The following is an 18,745-nucleotide window of genomic DNA, read 5'->3' on the forward strand; positions in this document are numbered from 1 at the left end:
AAACCACAGTACAATAGTAAGAGAGAGGAAGAAGTACATCCAATCATCCCATGTCTCTCCCCCTCTCCTGAAAGTGAAGAGAAAGCTGCACCTGTCCTCACCTGAGACCAACCCAGGAGATAGCCTGCACCAGGAAAATGGGAGTGAGAGAAAAAATTGAAATCAGCTTTGCCCACTGACCCGTGGTTCAACAACCACAAAAATATCCTAACACTGAGGTAAGGGTTGGCTTGGAAGGCAACCAAACTGTATGTGCCTGCCCGCTTGCGATTAGATATTCTCCAATGGAGTCATCACTCTAGATTAGGGGGCCACTTCAGGTTCCTGAAAACATTGCACCTGGCGTGGAGACAATTCTGGTGGCCCAGAATGAGAGCAGAAATCGAAGATTATGTGAAAAGTTGTGCCACCTGTGCCACCAGAAAGCATAGGCCTGGAAGGCTCCCTGGATTACTGCAGCAAGTAGCCAGCCCTACTAGGCCCTGGGAAGAAATAGCGATGAACTTCATAGTGGAACTCCCTGAGAGCAAGGGAAATACTGTTATATGGACTGTAATTCTCCAAACAAGTCCATTTCATCGCTTGCTCGGGGCTACCTACTGCCAGACACTTGGCGAAGTTATTCCTAAAACACATTTATAGGTTGCATGGAGTCCCCTGCAGGATCATATCAGATTGGGGGGTTCAATTCACTGCCAGATTCTGGATAATTTATTCACAACATTGGTTCCAGCCAAGGACTTAGTTCTGCGTTCCACCCTACCACAAATGGAGCAGTAGAGAGAGCTAACGCCCTAGTGAAACAATACCTTAGATGTTATGTGAGTTACCAACAGAACGATTGGGTGGAATTGTTGATTTTCGCAGAAATAGATTACAACAATTCTGTACACAGTAGCACGGGACTAACTCCTTTACAGGTTACCAGTGGTCGGGATTTCGTTCCCATGCCGGAACTACCTACAAAAACTCCTTCGTCCATCACGTTGTCAGAGTGGATGGAGAAACTGAAGAGAGGATGGGAGGACACCAAGAAGGCACTGGTGGTGGCAGCATAAGCCTACAAGAAGCAAGCAGATAAACACCGATCTCCCCAACCCCCTTTTAGAGTGGGAGATAAAGTTTTCCTATCTACCAAGTACATTTGGTTGAGGTTGCCTAGCAAAAAGCTAGGTCCAAAATTCCTGGGCCCTTTCTCAATTGTGAAAGTAATCAACCCAATCACGGTGCAGCTTGCGTTGCCTAGAATCCTAGGGAGGATCCACCTTGTATTTCACCGCAGCCTGCTTAAGCCGGTGATCGGGTCCAACGTTAGGCCACACGCACAGCCACCCTCTTCTCCTGTTGTGACCCAGGGGGAATCCTACTATGAAGTGGAAAAGTTTTTGGATTCTCGCATTTTTAGAGGAAATCTACAGTACCTAATTCATTGGAAGGGGTACCCTCTATCAGAGGCTACCTGGGTAAAGAGTCAGGATGTCAAGGCTGATAGGTTAGTCAGGCAGTTATATGAGAATTACCCAAATAAGCCAAGGGTTCCCGGAGGGAGGAGGTAGAATGTTTTGGAAGCGGTACTGCCCTGATGCTTTACTCTATTGTTCCAGGAGGTGAGGGTTTGGGGAAGGGGGGCCGCCTGTCAGGCCACCTGACACAGTAACAGCAATAGGGATATGGGAGGAGTGAGAGAGATTGGCACCATGGCACATTCTTTGTGCAGGGCCCTAGATTGACTGAACAAGGAAGAAGCCAGCATTCCCTTCCCTGAATTGGTACATGTGATTCACTTGTGGGTGTGGGGTTATGGTAATGAACTTTAACCTAAATAATTACGGAAGTGAATTCCACTGTTGGTATTTCACAGCAAGAATCCAGGCATGGCTCTGACAATAAATGGAACTTTTCTGTGTTCACACAGCAGTGGTTTGGGATTTATTTCTCAGATGCTAGCTGGTTCACTGACAACGAGCCAAACACACTTTTAGTCACTCAAAGTGCTCACCTTCAAAGCAACAGCCTTGAATGCTGTGAAAAACAATAAACAAACACAAAGCAGATAAAAGGAAGCTGTAAAGACGTCATAGCCACCCTTCTTCAAGAGTTCTCAAGTCCCAAGCTTAACTATGTAGTCCAAAACATCCTGGAAACAGTTCAAATAGTCCTACCGTGTTTCCCTGAAAGTAAGACAGTGTCTTACTTTCTTTTTACCCCCAAAAGCCCCACTACGTCTTACTTTCGGGGTATGTCTTACATTGGAAAAAAATTGAAAGGGTTGCGTTCCTGAAGGCATCTCCCCAGAGTCCAGAAGGGCAGCCGCGGGACAGGAGCCTTGTGAGCCCTTTTCCAAGTTCAACCTCAGGGCTCCAAGCGGCGTGCACACGTGGAGCCGCAGACGCGTGTCGGGGAAGCTTGTGTCTGGAGGGGAGGAGCTGCTCTGCGCAGTTGGGCAGCCCCACCTGCCTGCCGGAAAGGAGGCGGGCGAAGGAGGGCGCAGCTCCGGCCGCTCACCTCGGAGCCGGTCGGCCTCGCTGGCCGCTTGCAGCCGAGCCTCGGCAGGACTCGGTTGCTGGGACGAGCGCCTTTGCTGCAAGCCGCCGCCCGCTCGGCTCGCTTCGGACCAGCGCCGTCCTTCGCTTTGCCAAGCCAGGGAAGAGGCGGTGGCACTGCGGCGAGGCGAAGGCGAGGGGTGCGCGGGGAGCTTGAAAGCGACATCATCGGGCTCCCCCCGGCAATACCCCCGTGTTTCCCCGAAAGTAAGACATATGTCTTACTTTCGGGGTATGGCTTATATTAGCCGAACCCCCCTGAAACCCCCGATACGTCTTACAATCGGGGGTGTCTTACTATCGGGGAAACAGGGTAGTAGAATCCTGATTCAAAGTACACTTCTCTCCTTCATCGAACGGATAAACTTCCATGCCCAGAGGCAAGAATGCTGACAATTTAACAGCAGCCCCATTAGCCTAATTACTCCAGCCACAGGTGCTCTCCCTTATTTCCTGCAGTATTTATGCAGTTGCTCTTTCCTTGACATTGCCCTGCGTGTGCACACATCAATGAATGTCTCCTCATCTGAATCTAGTGATGATGATGATGATGATGATGATGAATCACTCACGGGGCGACTATCTAATGGGCTGCCTGCAATTACCTCTTCTGAGGATCCCATTTCACTTTCACTATCTTCTACAAATGCTTCACTGTCGGAGCAGTCGGAAGCAAAACTGGCCTCTGACATTGGGAGGATTCACCCACATCCACCCCTACAGTCCTTGGAGCAGAAGCTGGCCCAGAGCCAACCACAACATAGAATACATGTATAAAAAACAAAGGGAAAGAGAAGAATTAGGAGAAAGGGGAGAGATAAAAAAAGAAGTAGAAAGGGGATGTAAGTAGAAGGAGGTTGGGGGGATGAAGGGAGGGGTGGGGATAATCTGCAGTCACAGACATTTTCAGGATATGCGACAAAGTGATATAATAGAGTAGTGGGTGTATATGATAAGTAATAAAGAGTTGAGTCAGTGGTACATGCTTATATTGTAACAGTATAGTTTAATTGTTGTTTCAAAATAGTTAGAGAATAGCTAAAAAGAATATGTTGCAAGAGTCTGTCTTCAAGGTCAGATTAGTTATAGTCGGTATTTGGTCTTATGTTAGTAATTAGTAGTTTAATTTAGAATGGTAGAAAGGGAGGTGAATTTATTATTTTTAAGAAATAATGGATACGTATTTTTTTGCTGCAATCCATTGATACCATTTCTCCCATATCTTGTAGAAATCTGAATCTTTTTTACTTTGGATTTCCATAGTAATTTTGTCCATCTCCGCACATTCCATAATTTTAGTGATAGTCGTTAAAATTGAAGGGATTTTTTCCGGCTTCCATGTTTGAGCGTATGAGATTCTAGCTGCCATTAAGATCTGTATGGTGAGGTATCTTTCTTCTTGGGTGAGTTTCTGTCTGAATATGCCTATTTCTTTTAGTGACATGGCTATTAATTCCTTAATTCCTTATAAAAATGTGATATGTCTCAAACTCAGGCAGAATTAATTGCAGGAATAAAAGTGGCTTTATCAACATGTGGACATCTCAATTATTAGTATAAGGGAAATCTCTATTTTTTTTTTTTGCACAATGTCAAACCTGAAGCAAACACCATCATTTCATAAATAAATTCACTCTAAAAATGGATTGTAATTATGAGTCTTTATTTATAGGGATTTTGGATTCTCAAGGTAAAGTTCAATTGGTTGATCATGTATTATACTATGATAATTTTTTTAAATAATGGTTTTTGATTAATTCATAATTCACACAACATTATGTTTAAAACAGACCAGTATGGTATATAAAGAGCTGCTAAATCAAATCCAACAATAATGCAACAACAACAAAGAAACTCCACCTTCCTATCCAGAAATTTTTCTTTACTCACTATTCTTTCAGTAGTTTTTTATCCTGCGAAAGCTAAGTTGTAATATTGAGCTAAACATTAGAGATGAACATAAAGGGCACTATTTTCAATGTTTTGCACAACTGAGGTTAAAGAGCAACTTAGAATGAACAAAGGCCAAAAAAAGTTTTAAACCTGTTTAGTACAGTAATTAATGTCGCACCTCTGTTTATTAGTTTTTGATTAGAAAGTTGCTTTGCAGTAAGGCAAGACAGCATCTATATCCCCCCCCCCCCCCATTGCAGATTAAATTCAACCTAGTTTTGTTACAAAAATATTGCTTAATAGAATAGAGAAGCTGGTACATTAGATGATGAACATTTTAAAAAGGGAGCACAAAAAACAGTTTAAAATGGTGAATCCTGTAGTTTCACACCCTTTCAAGAATAGAATTTTGATTATTGTTCACAATGCACTTGAATCTCTTCAGCAAGACTGAGACACAGCAGAATCCGCCTTTTCTCAGCTGTCAGTTCTTCTTTGGGGATCTGTCCCAAAAGTTTTTGGGCAAAGATAATCAGGTCTTGCATGAAAAGGCCAACTGGTGAATGTGGAGCCTCAGGAAGACGTTCCAAGCACCCACTTTTGAAACAGAAGTTGATCTTCTTATCTCGTTTCATCCCTGGAGCCCTTTCTTCAATCCAAGTCAGAGGCCTTAGTTAAAGCAGAAAGACTTTTAAAAAACAATAAAATCAAACTTTCTAAAGATTTGTTTCAAAGAGATCACAAAAATGGTGAAATTGTGAATATTAAGCTTTTGAACTTTATGTAAATAATTACCATCTTTTTTTTTTAGGTTTAAATTTTTATTATTTCCCCAAAGAAACTTTTTCAATACATTACAGTATGCAGTAGCACTGAGGTGGATGACCACGCCCTCTCCCTCTCCATCTAGTAGTACACATTCCTTGCTTGGTTTGTCATTTTTCCTGTTTGAATATACAGAATTGCTATGTTTCATTGGTTTATGCATAGTGGTGTGCTTTGTTTGACTATCCTTGCATCAACTAACTTTTTGGGGGGGGGGGGGGGGGAATATAATTTTTATTTTTATTTTTCACACCTTACAGAGATTCCAATTTACACATCTCAAATTAAAATATAATACAATACAATATCAAAACCAAATTCTTAGTCAAATTATTCAAATTTTCCTAATTATTGATCCAATTATTTCTGGTATATATCATTCATCTTGTGCTAACTCCTTTCCAAATACTATCATTTGGATTTTAGATAATGTCCTTTGCTTTCATTTATATTTAAAGTCCTATAGCTATCTAAATTGCTCTTGGCTATTTGCTATTTTTCCTAACTGCCATCGTGCTTCAGTCCCTTTCTAGAGTTCTTAGAAAACAAATTCCTACTTTCATTTGGAAAAACCCTCATTTTATCATAACTGCCCTTAACAATAGAAAATATCCAAATTTACGTCTCCTTAAAAGCCCAAGAAGGAAAGAAAAATAAATAAATAAATAATAGAAGAAAAAAGGAAAGAAAAAAGAAGAGCGGAAAAGAAAAGGAAAAGAAAAAACACTATTCATGTCATATCTTAATCTATACATAGGAGGAAGGGTTGTTGTTAGAAATTTTAAAATACCGTATTTTCCGGCGTATAAGACGACTTTTTAACCCCTGAAAATCTTTTCCAAAGTGGGGGGTCGTCTTATAGGCCGGATACTGCGCCCATTCCACAGCCGCGGGCGGGAGGAGGCCGGGAGCGGGATTGAGGGGGGGGGGGGGAGCGGACCCGCGCTCACTTTCGGCTCCGGGGACTGCGGGTGGCTATGGCGCCGAAAGGAAAAAGCGCTGCTGTTGCTGCTGTCGCTGCCGCCTGAGGCGGCGGCACTCGAATCTGGCGTGGTGGAAAATCTGGAGGCAGGCAAAGATTTTCCACCACGCCAGATTCGAGTGCCGCCGCCTCAGGCGGCAGCGACAGCAGCAACAGCAGCGCGTTGATGAAGCCGGCGAGGGAGCTCCGGAATCGGTTGGCGCTCGCCCGACGCCTTGTTTTTTTATTTCCCCTTTTGGTTTCTCTTCACAGGCGGGAGTTCGGGAGGCAAGGGAGCGCTTCGAGGAGACAGCGTCTTGCGGCATCGCTCAGCAACTTCTTTTTCCTTTCGGCGCCATAGCCATCCGCAGTCCCCAGAGCCGAAAGTGAGCGCGGGTCCGCTCCGCCTGCCCGGTTTGCAAGCGGCGGAGATCCCGGGCTGCTTGGCCGAGCGGGGCTTCCATTCAGGACGGGGGCAGGAGGGAGGGAGGAAAGGGAAACGCAGCCCTTTGCCTCAACCTGCCGGCTCCGGGGACTGCGGGTGGCTATGGCGCCGAAAGGAAAAAGAAGTTGCTGAGCGTCCCTTCGTCGTAAACTCGACGGGAGGCGATGCCGCAAGACGCTGTCTCCTCGAGCGCTCCCTTGCCTCCCGAACTCCCGCCTGTGAAGAGAAACCAAAGGGGGAAGTAAAAAAACAAGGCGTCGGGTGAGCGCCAACCGATTCCGGAGCTCCCTCGCCGGCTTCATCGAAGCGCTGCTGTTGCTGCTGTCGCTGCCGCCTGAGGCGGCGGCACTCGAATCTGGCGGATAGCTGGCGAGGCGCCGGCTAGAGGGCTGGACGCCGCCGCTCCCGCCGCCGGCTTTGCTGGGGTGGAACGCCACTCCCGGCGGCAGGAACTGCGGGGGGTAGCCGGCATAACGAGCCCTTGCCGCAGCTATCTGCCGCTTCTTTCTTCTCCGCCTTGCCTCCGCTACTCCCGCCGCCGCCTTTGCCTCTTGCCCGGCGGGGAGAGCAAAGGCGGCGGCGGGAGTAGCGGAGACGAGGCGGAGAAGAAAGAAGCGGCGGATAGCTGCGGCAAGGGCTCATTAGCCGGAGCGTACGCCGGCTACCCCCCACAGTTCCTGCCGCCGGGAAGCAGCCCCTTTACATTAGCGGTGGCTGCAACGGCACTGGCGATGCGGCCGCTAGCCGCTCCGAGCGGTGTGGGAACGCCCACCCCTCTCACAGTCCGGTCCCGGGCTGACAGTAAAGGGGCTGCTTCCCATCCTCCTGCCAGCTTGCTCAGAAGGAAACCTTCTGAGAAGGAGGATGGGAAGCAGCCCCTTTACTGTCAGCCCGGGACCGGACTGTGAGAGGGGTGGGCGTTCCCACAACGCTCGGAGCGGCTAGCGGCCGGATCGCCAGCGCCGCTGTAGCCACCGTTGTGGGAGGAGCCTCAGAAAGAAAATAAGAGAGAACAAGAGAGAGGGAGAGAGGTGATTCTTGAAGCATATGGTAAAAAGCACCCAAATAATAAGAAACACCCCCCCCCAGCCCACACCTGTGTTTGAAAAGAATAAAAGAGAAAAAAACCCCAGCCCTCAACTGGTTTTGGAAATTTCGAGTGTGTATATATACACATACACACACACACGTAAGGGGGGGAGGGAGACAGGGATGGAAAAAGAGGAGAAGTGAGAGGGAGAAGGAATGAGGGAAAAAGGGAGGAAGAGAGAGAAATGAGAAACATGAGAGAGAAAAGGGGGAAAGACAGGAGAAGAACCCAGAAATGAGACAGTGGTATAAATTTGAGGAGGGATGATTGATGATTGACTGTATTTATAAGGGGATGTTACATGGGATTGTATATATGAGGGGGTTATGTGTGTGTGTGTGTGTGTGTGTGTGTGTGTGTGTGTGTGTATGTATTTATTTATTAGATTTGTGTAATTTTGGTTGGTGGTGTGCTCCAGGATTTTGTAAATGTAAAAAATGTGCCGCGGCTCAAAAAAGGTTGAAAATCACTGCTCTAGCAGGTGGTAAATCAGCACTCCTTTTAACTGACAAGGGACCCATTTCCCAGACTTTGATAATTTCCCCAGGTATTTTTGTACCTACTTGACCAACATTATTAGTGGTTGCAAAATTGAATGTTAAACTGGATGCATTTATTTCTGCCTGTTTGTATTTGTTCTTATGTTTAACCATTGAAAATGTACTTTTCCTCCAAAAAGAATCATCTTTCCATATTTCTTAGGCAACATTTTAAAATAACTTTAAAAGCTGAGGTCATATTATTCACCCTGCTCTGTATCATAGCACACTGCACAGTACTGAAAATTGGCAGGGTCACTAATTAAACCCGACAAGTTAAAATCTGTTTAAGTGACATTGCAAGAGGATAAAGACAGAAAGTGCGGTAAGAGGAAAAAATGGATGGGCTGTTTGGATTGCCATATCATGATATCACATACAGATTCTCATTCCATAATAGATTCTCACATAGGTGTCAGCATGCTGCATGTTAGACTGAAAGATACCTGCAGAATAGATGGTAGGAGAAAGAAAAATAGCCAGGTTCACCTTTTTGTGTTGACAAATTATGATGAGTTATAATAATAAACTTAATTGTGGTGAGGAGAAATATGAGAGGCAGACAAGACAGATAGACAGAGACATATGGAGAGATAGACAGAAGAGTGCTCCCACTTGGCTCTCTCTCTCTAAATAATTCATTCATAATTTTAACAATAAGATCTTCATCATTAGTAATTAAAATATTGTGTTATCATGTTCAGAAATGATTTTTTTCTCAATGCAAGTACATCATAGACCTAGACTCAGTCAGGTCTATGATGTACAGAAGAGGGGTAGTCTTATACGGCGAGTATATCTCAAATTCTATATTTTAACTGGAAAAGTTAGGGGGTCGTCTTATACGCCCAGTCGTCTTATATGCCGGAAAATACGGTACATTTCCTACTCAATTCATTTATTTCACTTCTTTCATTATATCAGTATATCATTTCTACTTTAATAGATCAAAATAAATATAAATCATTATTATTTCATTATTTTATGCAAATGTATCTTCCATTAAAAAACCCTAATCTAAATATTTTCCACTGCCGTTCTTAGTGTGATAATCTTCCCTAATCTATAAACCCCGCTGCCAATCCCAGCGTAATGATCTGTCCTAATCTGTGTGTCACTGTCATATCAGTGCAATAATCTTCCCTATTCTAATTATTTTCACTGCTAGATGCAATGCCATAATCTTTCCTAATCTATATATTTCCCTAATCTATATATTATAATAATAATAAAATAATCATAATCATTATCAAATATCACACCTATTTTATGCACAATGATCAAAGCTATTTTTAATTTTTTCATTTACAAGTCATTAAATTTACTCCTCTTATATAATTCTTCTATTTTACACTTTACATCACTTACATATATATAACGCCCCTTCATACAAACTTTTTGTGATATGAACCTGGGGTTTAAGATTTGTTTGCCTCGTCTTAAGAACCATTTTCATCTTACAAACCTGAGCCCAAGTGCGTGGACTCTTTTACTCGGCGTGGGCTATCTTAATGTGCATGGGCTCTCTTACTGCCACAGGGAATCCCTGCCTTGTGACTGCCACTGCCAGGATATCCCATTTGCTTGCCAGGATTTCCCACCTCTGGACTGAAGTGCCTGGGATTTTCCCTTTGCTTTCCAGTGGCTGGGCAAGATGCCCCCATTCCTCCTCCTCCTCTGGAGCTCCCTGGCCAAAGAAGCAGCAGCCAGTCCTAATCTGGCCGCCGCTTCGCCTCCTTCCGCCTGATCCTGGTCAGCCCCAGTGACCCTGTGTGGCTTCTCCATCTGCCATACACACACTGAGGAGAAGGAGATCAAGAGAGAGGTGGAGAGGGGGGGGAAGAAATGGGGAGAAAGAGAGGAATGGAAAGAGAGAGGGGGGAAGCTTGTGTGTATGTGTGTGTATGAGAGAGAGTGAGAGAGGTGGGGGGCTGATTGCCTCTACTTTGCAATGAGCCGAGCCAGCCCCTCCCCTCTCCTCCCGCCCCAACGCCAAATTTGTCCTGAGAGGCGCCACTGCCACCTTTTTCTCCAGGCTGGGGCAGTGCCTCTCAAGAGCCCCAAGATAGGGCTGCTGGGCTCTGCCGCCCCATGGATGCCCCCGGAGGCTTTGCCTGAGGAGAGAGCGGCTGAGGGACAGGCGAACGCGGGTTCCTTACTTTCTTTCTTCCCCCTCGTCAGGGGGGGAAAGGAAGCTTCTCCTCAGAAGCTGCTTCCTGTGCCTGCCTCACACAGCTTCGCAGCCTCAGGTTTCCCTCGAGGGATGGGTGTATGGATGGGGGGGTTTCCCATCTTTCCCGGAGCTGCTCCCCCCCTGAGTGAGCGTGTTGTCAAAGTGCGCTGGCTGGCAGGGGGCTGGCCCTCAGGAAACCCAGGTGGGAGCTATCTATCTATCCTGTTAAAATCTATCTTGTTTAAAACAGGTCCCGCAACCTATTTTAAACCCGCAGCGTTTCGGAGTGATTTCATTGCTACCATTTCACGGTGACTGGGTGACTTCTTAAAAAACGGTTCTTCTTTGGCTAACTTTGTTCGTACTGTTTAAAGATGGGCCAAGAATTTTGGAGGGACAAAGATTTATCCCTGGCCAAAGCCCAGCAGCAGGCCAGGAGTCGGCTGGTGGGTGCCAAAAAGAACAAAAGCCCAAAAGATTGTTGGGGACCCCTATGGACTTTTTCGATCTGGGAACCTGGAAAGCTTTGCAAAGCGAACGCCTCCCGCTCACTCTAGCTTTCTCCTTTCCCTTTTGTAATGGGCCTGCTTTCGAATTCTATTGATTGGATGCATCTGCTTTGAGGGGGAAGGAAAGAAAGAAAAGAGGGGGTGAGGAGGAAGAATGGGGGTCTGTTTGGCAGAAAAGTAAGACAGTAATCCAATGAGATCGGATGCTTTCCTCTTCTCTCCCCTTCCCCAGTTTTCGCCCAAACAAGCAAATAATTGTGCTTTAAAAAAAAAAGTCATGCAAGCTATGGCACAATTTTCTCTGTGAGCCTCCTCCCAGCCCATCCATCCATCCATCCATCCATCCATCCATCCATCCATCCATCCATCCATCACCTATATGTCTGTCTATCTATATATCTATCCATCTATGTATCTACCTATCTATGCACAAAAAAAGGATTTCTGGAGCAACTTTTCTCCTTTTTTCTCCTTTTTGGATTGTGTGTTCCCAGCGCCCCATCGGGCTCGTTCTTGTCTTCTAAAAGGGATCAAGGCACCCCCTGCTCACTTTCCAAACTGAAGCAGGAATGGGCGGGGGAGGACAGGGAACTTTGATTTTTGCAAATCTCGCCTCCTTTGATGCTCGAAGCAGCAGTGCCAGCCAAAGTGAAAAGGGAAAACCGGGAGCCCATCCAGAGGGAGGAAATCTTTGGACTCACCAAGCCAGGAGGGAAGGAGGGAGAGAAAGAGAGAGAGAGAGAAATAAAAGAGAGAGAGAGAAAAGCAGCCCAGTTCTCGATGCAGAGAGGGAGGCATGAGGAGGAGAGAAGATGAGTTCCCTCCTTGTTTGGCTTCTCTTCTGGCCCGACCGGATTGGGAGAGGTGCCACTCAAAGAGGTGGAGACTTTTGCAGGCCAGGAGGTGGGAGAAAGGAGGGATCCTCTGGATATGGCCAGCCCAAAAAATACAGATAAGCTGGCCAATAATCGTGCAATATTCAACACCCTGCTTTTTTTTCAGTGTTGATACTGTAGGTATATCTTGGTGCAGCTAGGCTATGAGACCTTCGACATATGCTGAGCAGAGATTAAGAAAGAGTGTGGATGTGTGGTACAGCCAGTAACAACACAGACTTAGTATACTAAACAAGTATTATTTACATATCTACAAGCACAAAGCAAAAATAATCAACAAGCCGCACATAGCAAGCAAGAAGCAGAAAAATACTCCCCCTCAAAATAAAAGACAAAAAGGTGAATGAGCTATCCAGTGTCATTAACAGGAGAAAGTGCTGTCTCTCTCTTATGGCTAGCCAGCCAAAGTCCTTAAAGAGATATTACAACTGTAACAAATGCAAACTACAATAACATACATGGCAATTCCCAATATCGGTATGTACAGATACTTGTAACAGATACTTTTTTCCCATCTCTTAGCAGCACATGTTAGTATTGCTTATCTTTCATGGAAAGTGACTAAATAGCTCATTTTTATTATTTGAGTTTTCTGTTTGAACTGGAAGCCTGAAATCATCACGATCGATACAAAATCCATGCCTGCTAGTCTTTACTGTCTTTCCCACCCCTCTTTAGATTTGCAGAATTATTACATAATTAAGTCAAGTCGCAACTGGCAAAGTTCCAGTGCAAGATTTTAAAGTTTAGATCTAACAGCTCTTGGTTTTTTATAATGAATTTCAGATAAAATAATTTTTTATATATGATATGCCATTGGTATTTAACACCAGATAAGGCTACTTCAGATGTATACTGGAAATATAAATATAAAAAAGGAACTTTATACTATCTATGGTAGACCTGCAACAAAGCAAATAAATATTGAAGTAAGATTCCTATCTTAATACAGAAGATTCTTAAAGTGAATACGGTATAAAGATAAAACTCGAGACTTTTCCGTTAGGCTTAATCAACAAAGAACTTGGGAAAAAATGGAACTTTGATGAACATATGCTGACAGTAGCAAGAATTCACTATTGACAAAAATGAAATACTTTAATTCCAACAATGAATGACTGTTTGCAAAAGCTGATTTTGTACTCATAATTCTTGACAAAAGTATCTTTTCTTTTATGTACACTGAGAGTATATGCACCAAGACAAATTCTTTGTGTGTCCAATCACACTTGACCAATAAAGAATTCTATCCTATCCTATCCTAATATAATCTATTCTATTCTAATTTTGTTTTTACTTGGAAACTGCTTCTGGACTTAATTCTGGGTTTTGACAATTAGATTTGGCTAATATATATTAATATTCTACTAGGTTGTTTGTTATTACCTTATTCTACTGTGTTAAAGTGTCAGAAGTCAATGCTTTTTTTCCTTTCCCCTTTCTACCCTACACTTTCTCTTTTCTTATCCTGCCGTACTTTCCCCTTATTATTATTATTATTTTTATTTCTATTTTCTTTTAATAAATTAATAAAAATGTATCTATAAAATTGAACTTCAGATGAAACCCGACTTCAAAAGATTAATTCATGTATACATTCATTAATTTGACTTTATTAGCAGCCAAACTCTAATGGATTCTGAAACTAAGGCCAGATCATTTTGCTACAAGTCATTAGAAATAATTTTGTTTTTGAATAAAATTGATCTTTCATTATGGAAACTATTATTGTAGTATTTCCCCCCCATTAGTCAGATTCTTGATTCTTGATATTTTCCTTGGTATTATATGATCTGTTTCTTAAATTTTCCACTTTTGTTCTATTTGATTTATTCTATGCTCTTCCATTTGTGCTTCAGGACATTTAGTCCTTGACTTAATATTGAGTTAATACAGTGGTACCTCAAGATACGAACTTAATTGGTGACGGGAGGAGGTTCGTAAGGTGAAAAGTTCGTAAGACGAAACATTGTTTCCCATAGGAATCAATGGAAAAGCAATTAATGCGTGCAAGCCCAAAACTCAGAAACCCGGAAGCCGGCCGCCACCACCGAAGGAGGCTTGAGCCTCCCTTTGCCCCACGCTGCTTCGCCCTGCCTGTTGTCCTGGGTGAAGTGCTGGGGGGAGGGAGTCAGGAAGGTCCTCCTGCTCCCCCCCCAGCCAAAAACACCCGCTTGAGCCAGGATGACAGGCAGGGCGGAGCAGCGTGGAGCAAAGGGAGGCTGAAACCGTCGGCGGCTTCAGCTTCCCATTGTTCCGCGGGAGCGGCAGACCGCCTTTGTATTTTTGGCTGGGGGGGAAAGCAGGAGGCGCAGGATTGGGCTGGCGGCGGGCGCGCCGCGAGGTAGCAGGTCAGCATCCTGGGCGGCTGGGCGGCGGGCGAGGAGGCGCGGCCGAGCGGACCTGGCTCCGGCTCCGGCTAGACCTCCAGCGAGGATGGGGCGGGCAGTGGGCGCGGCGGCAGTGGTAGGGGCGAGGGTGCGTCTGATTCGGGGCTGGCGGCCCCCGACGCAGTGGGGAACATTGGCGCGGGAGGCAGGAGAGGACCGGGCGACTGGAGCAGCAGCGTGGCTTCTTTTTGCCTGGGAGGGAAGGTGAAATGCCAGCGGCTCTAGCAGCTGCTACGAGCGGCATTTCACTTTCCCTCCCTTGCAAAAAGGCCGGCATTCTGGGATGATGGGGCCGGACTTTCCAGGCGGAAGGCGTGCCCCTCTCCGTGGCTTCTTTTTGCCTGGGAGGGAAGGTGAAATGCCAGCAGCTCTAGCAGCTGCTATGAGCGGCATTTCACTTTCCCTCCCAGGCAAAAAGGCCGGGTGAGGAGGTGGAGCCCGTTTCTTTCCTGCTGCCACTACTCTCCTTGAAGGTTTTCCAGACAAAGCGCTGCGCTGGGCTCCAAACTGGCGCAAAGTTCTTCCTGCCTCCTCTGCGGCCACCTTCCCCAAGGAGCCTCCCAACCGCAGAGGAGGCAGGGAGAACTTTGCGCCACTTCAGAGCCCAGCGCAGCGCTTTGTCGGGAAAACCTTCAAGGAGATAAACGAGCTCCGAAGTGGCACAAAGTTCTCCATGCCTCCTCTGCAGACAGGAAGATCTTTGGGGAAGGCGGCCGCAGGAGGAGGAATAGGAGGATAAGCTGCAGCAGCCCCCGCCCCGCCAGCACAAAGGTAACCCTGCCCCCTGGGCATCAAGAAGGCTCCTTTGGGAAGGCGGCCGCAGGGGGAGGAGCTGGAGAGGCAGGACAACTTTGCGCCGCTTTGGAGCCCGTTTCTTTCCTGCTGTCACTATCTCCTTGAAAGTTTTCCCGACGAAGCGCTGCGCTGGGCTCCAAACTGGCGCAAAGTTCTCCCTGCCTCCTCTGCGGCCACCTTCCCCAAGGAGCCACCCAACCGCAGAGGAGGCAGGGAGAACTTTGCGCCACTTCGGAGCCCAGCGCAGCGCTTTGTCGGGAAAACCTTCAAGGAGATAAACGGGCTCCGAAGTGGCACAAAGTTCTCCCTGCCTCCTCTGCAGACAGGAAGGTCTTTGGGGAAGGCGGCCGCAGGAGGAGGAAGAGGAGGATAAGCTGCAGCAGGGAGGTTGCTGGGAAGCCCCCCAGCCCGGCTGTCACCTTTTAAAACAGCCGGGCGGCTTTCCAGGAGCCTCCCACAGCCGAACGCCAAACCCGAACTTCGGCATTCGGACGCGCGGCTATTTAAAAAGGTGACAGCCGGGCTGGGGGGCTTCCCAGCAACCTCCCGAACCCCGAACTTTTGCCAAACTTCCGGGTTCAGGGTTCGGGGGGGTGCTGGAAAGCCCCCCAGCCCGGCTGTCACCTTTTAAAATAGCCGCGCGGCTTCCCAGGAGCCTCCAAACGCCGAACGCGGAAGTTCGGGTTTGGGGTTCGGTTTCGAGAGGCTCCTAGAAAGCCGCGCGGCTATTTTAAAAGGTGACTGCCGGGCTGGGGGGCTTCCCAGCACCCCCCCGAACCCTGAACTTTTGCCGAACTTCCGGGTTCGGGGGTGGGGGTGTGCTGGGAAGCCCCCCAGCCCGGCGGTCACCTTTTAAAACAGCCGGGCGGCTTCCCAGGAGCCTCCGAATGCCGAACCCGGAAGTTCGGGTTTGGCGTTCGTACCTCGAAAAATGTTCGTAAGAAGAGGCAATTTTTTTCTGAACCCCGGGTTCATATCACGAGTTGTTCGTAAGACGAGGGGTTCGTATCTTGAGGTACCACTGTATTATGATTATTGACTGCTAAGAAATAGAATCAGCACATAATTTCAAACATTTCTAATGCTTAAGAAAACCAACCTTTTGTTTGCAGTCTGAAAATGTACTGTCATTCTGAAGTAGTTTTTTTCTTTCTGTTGTTCTCTTGTGGCAGAAGTAACAGTGAGATCTCCAAAAAGATCCACCAACCATGTGAGGCGAGCAATGCCACTGAAAGATGGGAATCCTGAATATTTTTCATCCAATGGACCTCCTTTAGGAATAATAAAGAAACTTAAAAGTTAGAAAAGAGAGGATTTTAAAATTTCTTCTGATAGAATGTAAAAAGTATAGTTGCCCTCAAAGAGCTGATTTTATTTATATTCACAATAAACACTTTTCAAAATATCTTCCAACTGCCCCCTTTTCTAGCTCTAGCCCACTCAATCCATTCCTGACACAAGCCTATATATACAAATATTTTTCAAATCAGGGTAACTCAATCAACACATGAAATCAAAGGATCTATAGCAACTAACCTGTAAAATGTAATGTTCCCTTGACAAGTTCCTTTCCTGATACCTCTTTCTTCAGTTGTTTGTATTCCTCTGTTAGTAGTTCAATATGTTGCACGTGGAGGATCTTGCCTACCATTGAGCCAATTTATATTCGGACAGGTTACTTGTTATGATCACAAAGCAATTAATATTTAACAACAGTAGAACATCCTAAAAGAGTTATCAGTACATTGATTATATCATGGAAGTTATGAAAGAAATTGTATATTTTTAATTTCTTGTCTCCCAGTAGTGAAAGCCATAATTCTTTAGATAAGAGACTAGTAACCTTTAGGAAAGAGGCAGGAACTAGCTATGGATTCTATGTCCTGCATCAAGATGCTTTGTTGAAAGGAAGAAAAGCAACATTCTCATTTTTATTCATAAAATATCAAATAAAATTATGATTCTACTGTCCTAGAATGTATACTCAATTTCTTTTTCTTCTATTCAATCATGTCAAATTCTCAAGGATTGCATCAAACAGATCCCTACAGTTGTCTAGGCAAGATTTTTCAGATATGATTTGCCATTGCTTCATTCCTAGAGTTGAGAGAAAGTGAATCATCCAGCTGGTTTTGTGCCTACAATTCATAGCCTCCCAGTTTTTAACCTCATGTCTTAACTACACAAAATTGGTTCTCCTACACCAGGGGTCTCAAACTCACAGCCCGCGGGTCAACTGTGGCTCTCGGGACAATAGTTTGCGGCCCCCACATCAATATCAAAGTTTAATGTTAGTGCGGCCCGAGTTTGATATGAATGGCACTTTTCAGAGTTGTGTGCGGAGCAGAATGAACCTACCAATCACAATGGGGTATATTGCTCTCGGGGGCGGGACATCAGCCGGGCTTATTGTGAACTTGCGCCATTATCCCGGGCTCAGAAGCAGAGGGGGGCACGGAAATTGCTACTCAGCGAGACAGAAAAAAAGCAGAAAAGACGCATTGGCTAAAGTTTATCCGTTAAATACTGAAACAGTGACACAAGTGGAATTATACATTATAAAGCCCCAAACATGTCTTTTTCAAAGCCTGCAGTGAAGAGAAATGTTGGTGATGAACACAATTTCAGGAAAAGTGGGAAGTGCAATATTTCTTTGTTGAGCACAGGGGCATCATGACATGTCTTATTTGCACAGAGAAAGTTGCGGTGCACAAAGAATACAATTTGAAATGTGATTACACAACTAGACATGCTGAGCAGTATCAGATCCAGGGGCTTAATGCACAGAAGATTTCGTGTTTTTTAGAGGAAATGGAGTCAGAATATGGGTGTGTGCTCTACTTCACCGAAGTACGTTGGCTCAGCAGGGGAAACATAGTGAAGAGATTTTTGGAGTTGAGAGCGGAAGTGAAAACCTTCATGGAGAAAGATGGGGTTGCTGTTCCTGTGGTAAGTGATCCAAAATGGCTTATGGACTTAGCTTTTTTTGTTGATGTCAATACATGAGCTTAATGTACTGAATAAGAAGTTACAAGGCCAGGGGCAACTTGTCAGTGTTGCCTATGACAACGTGAGAGCATTCTCTACAAAACGTATGTTATGGAAAGCCCAGCTTTCTCAGACAAACCCTTGCCATTTCCCAGTATGCAAGGCACTCGGATGCAGGCACACCATTCAGTGGTGAGGAGTATGTGGATGTTATTTTGAAGCTACAGGAGAAATTTGATCACAGATTTGCAGACTTCGACATGCACAGAGCCGCATTTCAAATTTTTGTGGACCTTTTCTCCTTTGATGTGCAAGATGCCCCTCCTGTGCTTCAAATGGTGCTCATTGACCTGCAGTGCAACTCTGAACTCAAAGCCAAGTTCAGGGAGGTGAGTGGAAAAGCAGACAAGCTCGGGCAATTTTTGAGAGAATTGCCCGCTCCCACCAGTTTCCCTGAGCTTTCCCAAATGTTCAAGCGGACCATGGGTCTTTTTGGGAGCACATACTTGTGCAAAAAGCTCTTCTCTACCTTGAACTTCAATAAGTCCAAGTACAGGTCCAGACTTACTGATGAGCATCTTCAAGCCCTACTGAGGGTCTCAATTGCTTCCTCCCTTAAGCCAAATGTGGCTCGGCTATGCAAGAGTAAGTGCTGCCAGATCTCTAGCAGCAAGAAGTAGGCAGAAGAAGCCATGTTC

General features: G+C 45.5%; 1 protein-coding gene across 5 annotated transcripts in view; it reads right to left on the reverse strand.

The window, feature by feature from the left end:
* Window positions 1–4,189: 4,189 nt before the first annotated feature.
* BLVRA (biliverdin reductase A) overlaps window positions 4,190–18,745 on the reverse strand; it is a 43,613-nt gene continuing 29,057 nt past the window's right edge. For all 5 annotated transcript variants that reach the window (XM_070729532.1, XM_070729536.1, XM_070729534.1 and 2 more), the window contains 3 exons: window positions 16,596–16,703; window positions 16,159–16,330; window positions 4,190–5,105 (listed from right to left, as the gene is read on the reverse strand). In XM_070729532.1, coding sequence (XP_070585633.1) covers window positions 4,850–5,105; window positions 16,159–16,330; window positions 16,596–16,703 — 536 coding nt within the window. In that variant the 3' untranslated portion in view covers window positions 4,190–4,849. The remainder of the gene's footprint in view (window positions 5,106–16,158; window positions 16,331–16,595; window positions 16,704–18,745) is intronic.

This window comes from Erythrolamprus reginae, chromosome Z (genome assembly GCF_031021105.1).
Source record: "Erythrolamprus reginae isolate rEryReg1 chromosome Z, rEryReg1.hap1, whole genome shotgun sequence".
Lineage (NCBI taxonomy): Eukaryota > Metazoa > Chordata > Lepidosauria > Squamata > Dipsadidae > Erythrolamprus > Erythrolamprus reginae.